This window comes from Vipera berus (genome assembly GCF_964194415.1).
Source record: "Vipera berus genome assembly, chromosome: 1".
Lineage (NCBI taxonomy): Eukaryota > Metazoa > Chordata > Lepidosauria > Squamata > Viperidae > Vipera > Vipera berus.
In genome coordinates, this window is record NC_138202.1 from 358,888,037 (window position 1) to 358,902,284 (window position 14,248).

At 49.2% G+C, this 14,248-nt stretch overlaps 1 protein-coding gene across 1 annotated transcript in view; it reads right to left on the minus strand.

Moving 5' to 3' along the window:
• Positions 1–989: 989 nt before the first annotated feature.
• TRPV1 (transient receptor potential cation channel subfamily V member 1) overlaps positions 990–14,248 on the minus strand; it is a 29,123-nt gene continuing 15,864 nt past the window's right edge. The window contains exons 11-16 of the mRNA XM_081337944.1: positions 13,083–13,149; positions 10,852–11,168; positions 8,796–8,923; positions 7,932–8,050; positions 6,959–7,088; positions 990–1,090 (exon numbers count right to left, since the gene is read on the minus strand). Coding sequence (XP_081194070.1) covers positions 1,078–1,090; positions 6,959–7,088; positions 7,932–8,050; positions 8,796–8,923; positions 10,852–11,168; positions 13,083–13,149 — 774 coding nt within the window. The 3' untranslated portion in view covers positions 990–1,077. The remainder of the gene's footprint in view (positions 1,091–6,958; positions 7,089–7,931; positions 8,051–8,795; positions 8,924–10,851; positions 11,169–13,082; positions 13,150–14,248) is intronic.

The following is a 14,248-nucleotide window of genomic DNA, read 5'->3' on the forward strand; positions in this document are numbered from 1 at the left end:
GTTTGTTTCTGAATGTTTTGTTACCAGGCTAGATAACACAGCACTCAAACCACAACGCACCGCACAGCCAACCACCCATGCAAAAACTAACCCTACTATACCCAAAAGAGGTGTCGGAAATGACTGCCAGAATTCTCCAATCCCTAGGAATATAGCAATAGGCCACAAACCCAGGGCCACCCTCCACCAAGAGTTATCCAGAACCAAAGACCAGGCACAGAAGGATGAAAGAAACAATATAATCTACAAAATCAACTGCGACAATTGCAACCAATTCTACGTGGGACAAACATCACGTATGTCGAAAACCAGGATCCACGAACACCGGCTGGCAGTCCAATGCCACGATGCCAAATCCTTAATCTCTACCCACACCGACACCAAATAACACCGGTTCGATCGGAGCAATGCAAAACTCACCGGCCGGGCTACCACCTGTCAACGCTTGTGAGTTCATAGAAGCCTAGCCCTCCACAAGCCATTCCATCAACAGAGACATCGGCCGACAACCAGCCGACAATCCCCTCAGAATCCAAATCCACCACACAGCCAGCCCGAGACAGCACCAACCCCTCAACCATCCCGCACAATCCCCCAATCACTAGCAGTTCACCTCCCAATGATCCTGATCTGAGGTAGCCTCCCCATCACAAGACTCTCACTGATGACTCACAACAGACCCATCACCAGACCCATCCCAAGACCCTCCCTCAACCCACCCACCCCCGAATCCTTTATAAACAGAACACCGACACCCTCTAAACTCTGCTGGAGACATTGCCTAGCCTGGTAACAAAATGTTCAGAAACCAACCCACAAGCTCGGAGGACGAACCTTCACCCTCAACTTAATGCAATTTGCAAGTTTTTCTCGGGGACTTTTGAAAAACACTGAAATGAATGACTCAGATGGGGGTCACGAGGCTGAGACGGCAGGAGATAGATAATAGAGACGTTTGGTGTGGATGAGATCTGATGCTCCCGGGAGAAGAGAAAGACCTCCGGCGTGCATGCATTGCGCCGCGCTGCGTCGAAGCAGCACGAGTCACGTCGTCCATCAAGACTTCCATCCAAAGGATTACAAGACAGGGCTGCAAGTAAACAAGGAGAAATAAACCCATCCGTCCATGGTTTACAACTGTTCGTTTCAAGACAGCTCAAAGTTACGACAGCTTTGGGAAAAGGGGCTAACGGCCCATCCTCGGAGTTATGACCATTACACCACCTCCGTGAACACATGATCGCAACCTGGGTTCTTGGCAACCGGCTCTGAATAACGATGGTTGCAGCACCTTGGAAGTCACCTGATTGTGACTGGCAACCTTCTCAGCCAGTTTCCAACAAACAAAGTAAATTGGGAAAGCTGGCTTCGCTTAATGACTCTGTGACTCACTTAACGACCGCATGATTCACTTGGGGACCATGGTAGAAATGGTCGTGAAATCAGGTCCGGTCATGGGACGACCCACTTAACAACTGTGTCAATTAGCAACCAAAATTTCAGGCCCAATTGTGGTCATAAGTTGAAGACTACCGTAATTAGATTTGTATCAGACAGTCATAGAACAGAAAGTTGGAAGGGACCTTGGAGATCAACTAGTCCAACCCACTGCCCAGTTAGGAACCCAGTACTACTGGCTCCCCAACTGATGGCCAGCAAATCTGTGTTTAAATATGTTAAGATATATAAATTTAGCAGCTGGTGCAGTGGGGGTTGTGCAATGCGCCAGAACACATAGTTGTGGTTGATTGATTGGAGAGTGCTGGCTCCTGCGTGAGGCAATCTGCGCTGTGATTGGTTGCTGTGGGTGTGGAGGGGGAGGTTCCCATTTTTCCCGCCTTTTCCTTCTGCGCACCCTTTTGTACTCTGTGATTTACCTCATGAGGTTCCTGCTGTGTTGATTTACCTCATGATGCTCCCGCTGTGTTGATGCCCTGTTTGCCTGACTATCTAGTTTTCTGTATATGTAAAATATATTTATTTACATAAAGCTACAAGTTTGTGTCAGCATCTCTGACTCCATTGGTACACCTGCTGAACAATTCCCTGATAAAACAACTCATGCCAAGGATAGCCCGCCATCTTTCAAGAACGATTGTTCCAAAATATGTCCGGAATGGTGTAGGGCAGAAGTGTCCAACCTTGGCACCTTCGAGACCTGTGGACTTCAACTCCCAGGGGAATTCTGGGAGTTGAAGTCCACAAGTCTTAAAGTCTAGTATAGGGTCTCCTTCCTGAACAGGGGGTTGGACTAGAAGACGCTGTGATTGGTTGCTGTGGGTGTGGAGGGGGAGGTTCCCATTTTTCCCGCCTTTTCCTTCTGCGCACCCTTTTGTACTCTGTGATTTACCTCATGAGGTTCCTGCTGTGTTGATTTACCTCATGATGCTCCCGCTGTGTTGATGCCCTGTTTGCCTGACTATCTAGTTTTCTGTATATGTAAAATATATTTATTTACATAAAGCTACAAGTTTGTGTCAGCATCTCTGACTCCATTGGTACACCTGCTGAACAATTCCCTGATAAAACAACTCATGCCAAGGATAGCCCGCCATCTTTCAAGAACGATTGTTCCAAAATATGTCCGGAATGGTGTAGGGCAGAAGTGTCCAACCTTGGCACCTTCGAGACCTGTGGACTTCAACTCCCAGGGGAATTCTGGGAGTTGAAGTCCACAAGTCTTAAAGTCTAGTATAGGGTCTCCTTCCTGAACAGGGGGTTGGACTAGAAGACCTCCAAGGTCCCTTCCAACCCCAGTATTGTATGTTCAAGTAGCTGAACAAATCTAAAATATCTTTTTCCTCTCTTCTCTTCAACCAATATTAAATCCTTACATTAAATTGTTATGTTGTAAGCCGCCTAGAGTCGTTGGATTTGAGAAGGGTGGAAAATATATTTCATAATAAATAAGTAAATAATTTAATTTAATTTAATTTAATAACATTTATATACCGCCCTTCTCCCTGAGGACTCAGGGCGGTTCACAGGGCAGAATAAAATAGCAAATACAAACATTAAAAAGAGATTAAACAATTGCCCTAGTTAAAAACAATAGAAGTACAATTCTAAAAAACCCCAAGATAAAATTAAAAGACCAAAGATAAAACAACCCCACCGATCCCCATCAGGCTAGGCCAGCTTGTACAAACAAAAATGTCTTGAGATCGCGACGAAAGGAGCGAAGATCGGGCGCCATCCGGAGCTCTACCGGTAGCTGATTCCACAGCTCCGGAGCGCCCACAGAGAAGGATCTCCCCCTGGGGGCCACCAATCGACATTCTCTGATCGGTGGCACCCTGAGGAGGCCCTCTCTGTGGGAACGCACAGGGCGCAGGGAGCTTGATGCCGGCAGCAGATGTTCCCTGAGGTACTCCGGCCCCATGCCATGGAGGGCTTTGAACACCGTTACCAGTACCTTGAATCTCACCCGGAAGACAACTGGCAACCAATGCAGCTCACGGAGCAGAGGTGTAACGTGGGAGTATCGGGAAACTCCCAACACCACTCTCGCGGCTGCATTCTGTACCAGTTGGAGCTTCCGGGTGGTCCTCAAGGGCAGCCCCATGTAGAGAGCGTTGCAGTAGTCCAGACGAGAGGACACGAGCGCATGAGTGACCGTGCACAAATCATCCCGGCTAAGATAGGGCCGCAACTGGCGCACCAGGCGAACCTGGGCGAAGGCCCCCCTAGTCACAGCTCCTATATGGTCTTCTAGAGTGAGCCGTGAATCTAGGAGGACTCCCAAGTTGCGAGCCCTATCTACGGGGGGTAATAGTTCACCCCCCATAGCCAGAGGTGGAATGTCCGAATAAACCCGGGATGAAGATATGCAAAGCCACTCAGTCTTGTCGGGATTGAGTTGAAGTCTGTTCCTCCCCATCCAGACCCGAACCGCCTCCAGGCAACGGGACATCACGTTGAGGGCATCACTGGGGTGGTTTGGGGTCGAAAAGAAAAGTTGGGTATCATCAGCGTACTGATGATACCCAACTCCAAAGCCACGAATGATCTCACCCAGCGGCTTCATGTAGATGTTGAACAGGAGAGGCGAGAGGACCGACCCCTGAGGAACTCCACAAATGAGAGACCTCGCGGTCGACCTCTGCCCCCCTGCCAACACCGACTGCGAACGTCCCAAGAGATAGGAGGAGAACCACTGTAAAACTGTGCCTCCCACTCCCAGTCCCCTGAGACGCCGCAGCAAGATACCATGGTCGATGGTATCGAAAGCCGCCGAGAGGTCTAATAGGACTAGAACAGAGGAGTGCCCTCTGTCCCGAGCCCTCCAGAGATCATTCACCAGCGCGACCAATGCCGTCTCCGTGCTGTGCCCGGGCCTGAAACCCGATTGGTACGGGTCTAGATAATCCGCTTCATCCAGGACCAGAGGGAGCTGATGCGCCACCACACTCTCAACAACCTTCGCAAGAAAGCGAAGGTTGGAGACAGGACGAAAGTTGTTCAATACAGCTGGGTCCAGGGCAGGCTTCTTGAGGAGAGGCCTCACCACCGCCTCCTTCAAGACGGCGGGGAAGATACCCTCACTCAAAGAAGCCGATATAACTGCCTGGAACCAGCTGCGTGTCCTCTCCCGGGCTGCATAGACCAGCCAGGAAGGGCACGGGTCCAATAAACATGTGGTGGTGCTCAGCCTCCCCATGATCCTGTCCACTTCCTCCGGAGTCACAGAATCAAACTCCTCCCAAGTGATATCGACAAGACCACCCGTGTCCTGATCGTCAGACTCTGCCCAGTCAGAGTCCAGACCGGTCCGAATCCGAGCGATTTTGTCCGACAGATGTTGGTTAAACTCCTCGGCACGACCCTGCAAGGGATCCTCCCTCACCTCCTGATTTAGGAGGGAGCGAGTCACCCTAAACAGGGCGGCCGGGCGATTATCTGCGGACGCAATAAGGGTGGCGAAGTGGTTAGACCTCGCCTCCCTTATTGCAGCGAGATAAGACCTAATGTAGGCTCTTAGTCGCAATCGGTCGGATTCGGATCGGCTGGACCTCCAACCGCTCTCTAGGCCCCGTCTCCGACGCTTCATCTCCCGGAGCTCCGCAGAGAACCATGGAGCTCGACGGGATCTGCACCGGGTCAGGGGCCGCAGGGGTACAACTCGGTCAAGAGCCTCAGTGGCCGTCCTTTCCCAGGCTTCCACTAAGGCATCGGCCGAGCTGTGAGCAAGGAAGGCAGGTGGGGACCCCAGCGCCGCCTGGAACCTCTGGGGATCCATTAAGCATCTGGGGCGGTACCATCTAAGTGGTTCCAAACACCCACGGCGGGGGGTGGCAAAACGGAAGACCAGCCGCAGGAGATGATGATCGGTCCATGACAGGGGCATAATAATTGGAGAGCCCCCACCAAGATCATCTAACCACCGTCCAGACAAAAAAACTAGGTCAAGGGTGTGGCCTCCTTCATGAGTCGGTCCCAAAATTACTTGCGTCAGGTCCATGGCCGTCATGGAAGCCATGAACTCCCGAGCCAACTCAGATGATCCTCCCAGCGATGGTAGGTTGAAGTCCCCCAAAACTATAAGTTTCGGGAACTCAACCACCAGCCCAGAGAGGACATCGAGCAGCTCAGGCAGGGCTGCTGCTGCGTGACTAGGCGAAAGGTACACCAGCAGCAAGCCCAACTGCGCACCAGGGCCGCATCTCAAAAAGAGAGACTCACACCCGACTATCTGGGGAACGGTGGCCTCCCGCGGACACAAGGTCTCCCTCATAACAACAGCCACTCCCCCACCCCTACCCTGAGCCCGAGGCCGGTGCAGCACCCGGAAACCTGGTGGGCAAAGATCAACCAGAGGAATGCCGCCCTCTGGGCCCAACCAAGTTTCCGTGATGCAAGCCAGGTCAGCCTGCTCACCCTCGACCAAGTCTCGACAATTGACATAAAAAAATAAGCAGGGCTTCAATCAGATTATCAGGGCTGCCCTCTTGATTTTTTTGACCATTCCTGAGAAAGTCTGCCTGAATTTTGTTCTAGTTTAGGGAACCTTCCACTCCTCACCCTTCAAGGGGATATAAATGCAGGCAGTCCTTGACTTACAACAATTTGTTTAGTGGCCATTCGAAGTCACAGCTGCACTGAAAAACGGGACTTATGACCATTTCCCACACTTACAAGGGTTGCAGCCTCCCCAAGGTCACGTGATCAAAATCCAGACACTTGGCAACTGACTCATATTTATGACTGTTGCCGTGTCCCGGGGTCATGTGATCAACTTTTGTGACCTTCTGGGAAGCTTAACAACAGTATTATTAACAACTGCAGTGACTCACTTAACAACTGCAGCAAGCAAGGTCGTAAAAATGGGACAAGACTCAGTTAATGACTGTCTTGCGAAGCAATATAATAATAATAATAATAATAATAATAATAATAATAATAATAATAATAATAATAATAATAATAATAATAATAATAATAATAAAGTTGGAAGGGACTTTGGAGGTCATCTAGTCCAACCCCAAACCCCTGCTCAGGCAGGAAACCCTACACCAGGGGTAGGCAACGCTGGCTCTTTTATGACTCGTGGACTTCAACTCCCAGAATTCCTGAGCCAGCCATGCTGAGGAGAAAGAGAGAGGTTTCCATGCTTAGCCATGGCTCTTTTATGACTTGTGGACTTCAACTCCCAGAATTCCTGAGCCGGCATGGCTCAGTATGGCAACCTCTCCATTTCTCCTCAGCATGGCTGGCTCAGGAATTCTGGGAGTTGAAGTCCACGAGTCATAAAAGAGCCAAGGTTGCCCACCCCTGCCCTAGACCATTTCAGACAAATGGCTGTCCAGTCTCTTCTTAAATACTTCCCGTGTTGGAGCATTCACTGCTTCTGGAGGATTTGGGGCTCAATTGTTGTCGTATGTTGAGGACTTCCTGTAATAACTCAGTCAGGACCACAAAAGAGAGACAGGCAAGGAACAAATATTAAAATTAGACCAACTTGGGAAGGGACTTTTTCCGGACATCTTGCTCGTCTGAATCAGCATAAACCTCCGAAATCGGTTTGAGGGATCCCTCTCGTTTTCCATCTCTTAGAATCGGCACCAAGGTCTTCCAGTTTTTCCCTGAAACTGACACAATAATTAAGATATAATGTTAGGTCGCTTGCCTGATCCTTTGAACCCAAGTCTGTTTCCCTAGCGAGCATCTGCAAGATTAATCAGCCGTTGTTTGGTTGGGGTTCTCCTGCTTGTAGAAAATAAACCCAAAGGGGAGATCCCAATTTTTGCAGATATTGGTCAACCTTCAAGGAGAGATCCCAATTGTTGCAGAGATTGGTCAACCCTACAAAGAGAGATCACTATTTTTGTAGACATTGGTCAACCCTACAAGGAGAAATCCACATTTTTGCAGATATTGGTCAACCCTAAAAGGAGAGATCCCAACTTTTGCAGAGATTGGTCAACCCTACAAGGAGAGACCCCAATTTTTGCAGAGATTAGTAAACACTGCAAGGAGAGATCTTAATTTTTGCAGACGTTGCTCTGCAAAAATTGGGATCTCTCCCTATAGGGTTGATGTCCTGAAGCCAGACAAACCCCAATTGAAGGAGGCCCCCAAAACCTGAGTTACTATTATCCCACAAAATCCTTCCTAATCATCATTTCAAGAAGAGGAATAATTATGGAATTATCCAGGTGGAAGGCACCCCCAAAGTCATCTAGTCCAACTCTCCCTGCTGCGCAGGAAAGCGTGTTAAACAATCCACAAGAGGTGATCTCTTTTCGAGATGGTCTTTTGGTGGTGGCACAACTTACCTAACAGCCATCTTGCTGTACAACAGAAATTCTTATCCCAATTGTACGTTGAGGACTATCTGTACTTCTGTACTTCAGCCCCTCACTCACACAGGAATCCTCCCTGTTAGCTGACAGAATAACAATGAGGACTAGCCTCTTTGACCACCTTCTCACCTCTGCCAGATTTGAAAGAAAAACTCAGGTTGCGTTTCAGCTCTTCTGTGCATCCTCCGGGATCTTCGTTGATGATGCTGAGGTTGGTATTCCATGTTGACCAATTCACCTCGTCCACCCTGCTCATGCACGTCCGAAGCACCAAGGGAAAAATTACAATTTTAATTTAGCCAGCCAATTAATTGGCTGGCAAATATCCCCCAGAATACATGACCATTCCCCCTCTCTTCCTTTTTATGATGTACAAACAGGATCGTCAAATTGAGGGGGGATACCTTTAGCTTCTCAAAGGGACCTCCACAGAGGAGAGCAGGCAAGAAAGTCAAGATGGCAGCTCTCACTTAATTTTTTTTTAAACAAATGGGCATCTTTTAACGGTGGGTCAGCCTTCCCAGAGAGAGGAAGAGAGGAAACAGACCAGGCGACATAATTTCATTTCACTCTAAGGCAGGGGTCTTCAAACTTGGCCCTTTTATGACTTGTGGACTTCAACTCCCAGAATTCCTCAGCCAGCGTGCCTGGCTGAGGAATTCTGGGAGTTGAAGTCCACAAGTCATAAAAGGGCCAAGTTTGAAGACCCCTGCTCTAAGGCTACAGGAATAGAATCTCGCAGATTTGAAAGTACGAAACACCCGCTGCCTCTTTTACAGCCTGAGCACCGTACAAGACGAACCTTTTCTGAAACTAACCGTGTTTTCCATGGAGGCCGTCCCCTCCCGATAAGAATTAGCTTATCAGTCATGTTTCCAATCTGGTCTACCTCGTAAGGCCGACACTCTTCCACAGGTATACGCGATGGGCAGGGTTTTTTGATGGGCACCAGTTCGAAGGATGCCCACCTCCCAAATTTAGAACTCCAATTACCGAAAACACCACCGATAATCATCCTTGCCATCCGGGGTTGTCCCCACCAAAACCCGCTTCCCGGACCGGAAAGAGTTGATGATGCAATTCCAGTAGCTGTTCTCGATGTTTAAAATGGTGATGGTTCGCTGTGTGCAGAAACAAGAGAGAACAGATCAACCCTGCGTGGTAGGCCAGTGGTGGGATTCAAATAGGTGAACAACCAGTTCTCTGCATGGATGCCGCTTCCGGAAGTCCGTTCTGGGCCTGGGCAACAAAAAATGAGCTACCGGTTCTGCCAAAGTGGTGTGAAACCGGCTGAATCCCACCACTGAGGTAGGCCCAATCTGGAAACCAAAGTCATGCAGGTTTACTACTATATAATTATAAAATTATACAGGTAGTCCTCGACTTACAAGCATTCATTTAGCGAACGTTCTAAGCTGCAACGGTACGGAAAAATTGACTTACGACCGCTCCTTCTACTTGTGACCGTTGCAGGATCCCCGCAATCCTAGGATCAAAAGTTGGGTGCTTGGCAACCAGCCTATATTTACAAGGTTTACAAGGTTTGTCCCGGGGTCATGTCATCACCATTTACAACCTCCCCTGCTGGCTTTTGACAAACAAAGTCCAAGGGGAAGCTGGATTGACCTAACCACCATATGAATCAGTTAACACCTATGGTGATTCGCTTAACATATCCTAAAAGTGGATGCAAAAACAGCCAACCCTGGAATCAGATGCAGTTTAGACAGGCACCGCTATATTTCCTGACTGATGATTTTTGATTTAATAATAAAGATTCTAGCACACATCAGGGGCTAGGTGACTTAGGATCATTCATCAGGAGATGGTGAATTCTAGTCCCACCTTAAGCACAAAAGCTGGCTGGTTGACTTTGGGCCAATCACCAGGGGACAGTGAATTCTAGTCCCGCGTTAGGTATGAAAGCCAGCTTGGTGACTTTTGGGCCAATCACCACTAGACCATGAATTCTAGTCCTGCCTTAGGCACAAAACCGGCTGGGTGACTTTGGGCCAATCACCAGGAGATGATGAATTCTAGTCCCACCTTAAGCACAAAAGCAGCTGGGTGACTTTGGGCCATTCACCAGGGGACAGTGAATTCTAGTCCCGCGTTAGGTATGAAAGCCAGCCAGGTGACTTGGGGCCAATCACCAGGAGACGGTGAGTTCTAGTCCCACCTTAAGCACAAAAGCAGCTGTGGGCTTTGGGGCAATCACCAGGAGACAGTGAATTCTAGTCCCGCGTTAGACATGAAATCCAGCTGGGTGACTTTGGGCCAATCACCAGGAGATGGTGAGTTCTAGTCCCGCCTTAGGCATGAAAGCTGTCCAGGTGATTTTGAGCCAATCACTCACTCTCTCTCAACTCGACCCACCTCTCAGGGTTGTTGTGGGAAAATAGGGGGAAGGCAGAGAATTAGTTATGATTGCTGACTTGAGTTACCATATTTATAAAAATAATAAAGGCAGAAGATAAACACACAAGAATACATAAATAAATAAATGTCCTAGCGTTTCTGGAAATCCCCAGAGAATTCATAGTCACCTAGTGATTGGCCCAAAGTCACTCAGCTGCTTTTGTGCTTAAGGTGGGACTAGAACTCACCATCTCCTGCTGATTGGCCCAAACTCACCCAGCCAGCTTTCAGGCCTAAGGCGGGACTAGAACTCACCGTCTCCTGGTGATTGGTCCAAACTCACCCAGCTGGCTTTCATGCCTAAGGTGGGACTAGAACTCACTGTCTCCTGGTGATTGGCCCAAAGTCACCCAGCTGCTTTTGTACTTAAGGTGGGACTAGAACTCACCATCTCCTGGTGATTGGTCCAAAGTCACCCAGCCGGCTTTCATGGCTCAGGCAGGACTAGAACTCACCATCTCCTGGTGACTGGCCCAAAGTCACCCAGCCAGCTTTCGTATGCGTGACTATGTCCAAAGCAAGACGCAACACCCTTCAGCCTTCTTGCTTCTCCTCCCTGAAAACTGACCCACACTTGCGCCTCGAAACCAAACCCTGGGGAGGGATTCGGGGGCGGGGGGCTGCTACCCACCTGCAGCTTCCAGATGCTTTTGCTCTCCTGGGCGATCTTGTTGACGGTTTCGCCCATCAAGGCGATCAGCATGTTCAGCAGCAGGATGTAGGTGAGCACCACGTAGATCAGCAAGAGGATGATGAAGATGGACTTGAAGTGGTAGTTCTCGGTGAACTCCAGGTCGCCCATCCCGATGGTGAACTTGAAGAGCTCCAGGCAGGTGGTGTAGAGGTTGTTGTAGGACGGGCGGGCCTTCACGGGGCATGGGCAGACGTCCAGCGGCTGGGCCATCTCCGGACGGCCCTCGTTGTCTTCCTCGATCAGGGTCACCACGGCTGTCCCGAAAGGGAACATCACGGCGGTGGGAAAGAGGACCAAAAGGCGTGAAAGTGAGCATCGGAAGGGACCTCAGAGGTCATCTAGACCAACCCCTCTGCCTTTGCTTAGATGCTCACGGGCGAGTCCACCCCTGAGCCCAAAATTTCTGTCGCTAAACGAGAGAATAGAACAGAACAGGACAGAATAGCGGAGTTGGAAGGGACCTCGGAGGTCATCTAGTCCAACCCCCTACTCAGGCAGGAATCCCTATACCATTTCAGACAAACGGCTGTCCGATTTCTTCCTCCAAACCTCCAGTGATGGAGCACCCACAGCTTCTGGTGGCAAGCAGTTCCACGGGTTAATTGGTCTCACTGTCAGGAAATTTCTTCTTAGTTCATCTAGAGAGTTGTTAAGTGAGTTTGGCTCCGTTTTATGACCTTTCTCACCATTGTTGTTAAGTGAAACTCTGCGGTTGTTAAATTAGGTTGTTAAGCGAGCCTGGCTTCCCCGTTGACTTTCCTTGTCAGAAGGTCGCAAAAGGGGATCACGTGACCCCGCCCCCCGGGACGCTGCGACCGTCGTAAAGATGAATCAGTTGCCAGGCATGTGAATGTTAGTCACATGACTACAGGGATGCTGCAAGGGTCATAAGTGTGAAAAATGGTCCTAAGTCCCCTTTTTCAGGGCCGTTGTAACTGCGAACGGTCACTAAACAAGCGGTTGTAAAGTCGAGAGCTACCTGTATTTAAACTTCCCTGAAGTCCTACTGTCGTGTGACAGCAAAATGGGCGGTGAATAAATTTAATAAATGAAATTAAAACCCACTCCATTTTGTCCTTCTTCAATCGTTTCTTCCTTGGGAAAATTGCGGGTAGACTTCTCCCTGAACTGGGGGAACACTTTAATTTAATTTTTAATTTAATTTGATTTCTATACCGCCCTTCTCCCGAAGGACTTTGATGCCATCACCCATTGTATCTCGATCTTAGCCACTTGGAACAAGGCTTTTCAACCTTTTCACCCATTGTGCCACTTTTAGGATATGGCAACATCCGAGTTCCACCAGTCGTCTAGCAAGGGGTCAAAAACGTGATAACCAAAAAAAAAGGAAGAAAGTGATGAAGTACAGGTAGTCCTCGACTTACAACAGTTCGCTTAGTGACTGTTCGAAGTTACAATGGCCCTGAAAAAAGTGCCCCCCCCAAGCCAGAGCCAAGCAAGACACCTGCCTGCCCGCTCGGCGGTGCTCTTCCTCCTGGCTGAGGTTTTCGTTGTTGTGAGCATTTTTGTTGAGGATTGGCAACGGGGGTGGGGTGGGGGGTGTTTGGTTCCCCCCCCCATCTGCTGGGTGGTTGCAGCAGGTTTTGGTCCCTTCACATGACCCTGGGACACTGTGACCGTCATAAATATGAATCGGTTGCCAAGCATCTGAATGTAAGTCACAAGACCCTGGAGATGCTGCAACATTCCAGCTGATCGACACTTCTTCTGGGCTCAGCAGATGCACCAGGATCAGCGCTGAGCTCCAGCTGGATCCTGGCGCTGATCCTGGCGCTTCCGCTGAACCCTGACAGCCCTGCAGCTCCAGCCGTCTCTCGTTCATGCTTGTGCGGTGCTGCCACCAGTTCAGCTCATTCCCCTCCCCTGCTACCACTTTTCTAGGATGGACACGTACCACCTGCCAGGTGCCCATGTACCCTGGGGGGGTACCCGTACCACTGGTTGAAAAGCCCTGACTTGGAAGATGGGTGGACTTCAACTCCCAGAATTCCCCAGCCAGCGTAGAATTCTGGGAGTTGAAGTCCACCCATCTTCAAGTTGCCAAGGTTGAGAAACGCTGCCATAACCTATACACCGCACAGCCGGGGGGTGGCTCTTCCGTCTTGCTTCTCGCCCGCCCCCCCAACTACAGTCTGACCCTCCCTTACCTGTCGAAAATCCCAGGTGGAAGAGCAGGTAAACCATGATGAAACGGCCCAGGTCTCGTAGCATCATCTGTCAAGGATAGGAGGAAATGGGGGTGGCCCCCTTTCAGGTGTGGCAGATTAGGAGGGCAGAAAGGTGGCACAAGGTGCCCTCCTAATCTGAAACTAATTGGAAGCCCTCCTAATTTGGAGCACCTAAACCCGTTATCCTCTTTGGCCTCCTAATCAGACACTAATCTGGAAGATGTCTCAATCTGAAGGGATCCTAATCCGAAGCCCCCTTAATCTGAAGCACCTAATCCCATGCCCCTTTCTGCCGTCCTAATCTGAAAATGCCCTCTTAATCTGGAGCACCTAATCCCGTGCTCCTTTCCGCCCTCCTATTCAGAATCTAATCTGGAGCATCTAATCCCGTGCCCCTTTCTGTTCTCCTATTCAGAATATAATCTGGATCACTTAATCCCGTGCCCCTTTCTGTTCTCCTATTCAGAATATAATCTGGATCACTTAATCCCGTGCCCCTTTCTGTTCTCCTATTCAGAATATAATCTGAATCACTTAATCCCGTGCCCCTTTCTGCCCTCCTATTCAGAATATAATCTGGATCACTTAATCCCGTGCCCCTTTCTGCCCTTCTATTCAGAATACAATCTGGATCACTTAATCCCGTGCCCCTTTCTGTTCTCCTATTCAGAATATAATCTGGATCACTTAATCCCGTGCTCCTTTCTGTTCTCCTATTCAGAATCTAATCTGGATCACTTAATCCCGTGCTCCTTTCCACCCTCCTATTCAGAATACAATCTGGATCACTTAATCCCGTGCCCCTTTCTGTTCTCCTATTCAGAATATAATCTGGATCACTTAATCCCGTGCCCCTTTCTGTTCTCCTATTCAGAATATAATCTGAATCACTTAATCCCGTGCCCCTTTCTGCCCTCCTATTCAGAATCTAATCTGGATCACTTAATCCCGTGCCCCTTTCTGCCCTTCTATTCAGAATACAATCTGGATCACTTAATCCCGTGCCCCTTTCTGTTCTCCTATTCAGAATATAATCTGGATCACTTAATCCCGTGCCCCTTTCTGTTCTCCTATTCAGAATATAATCTGGATCACTTAATCCCGTGCTCCTTTCCACCCTCCTATTCAGAATACAATCTGGATCA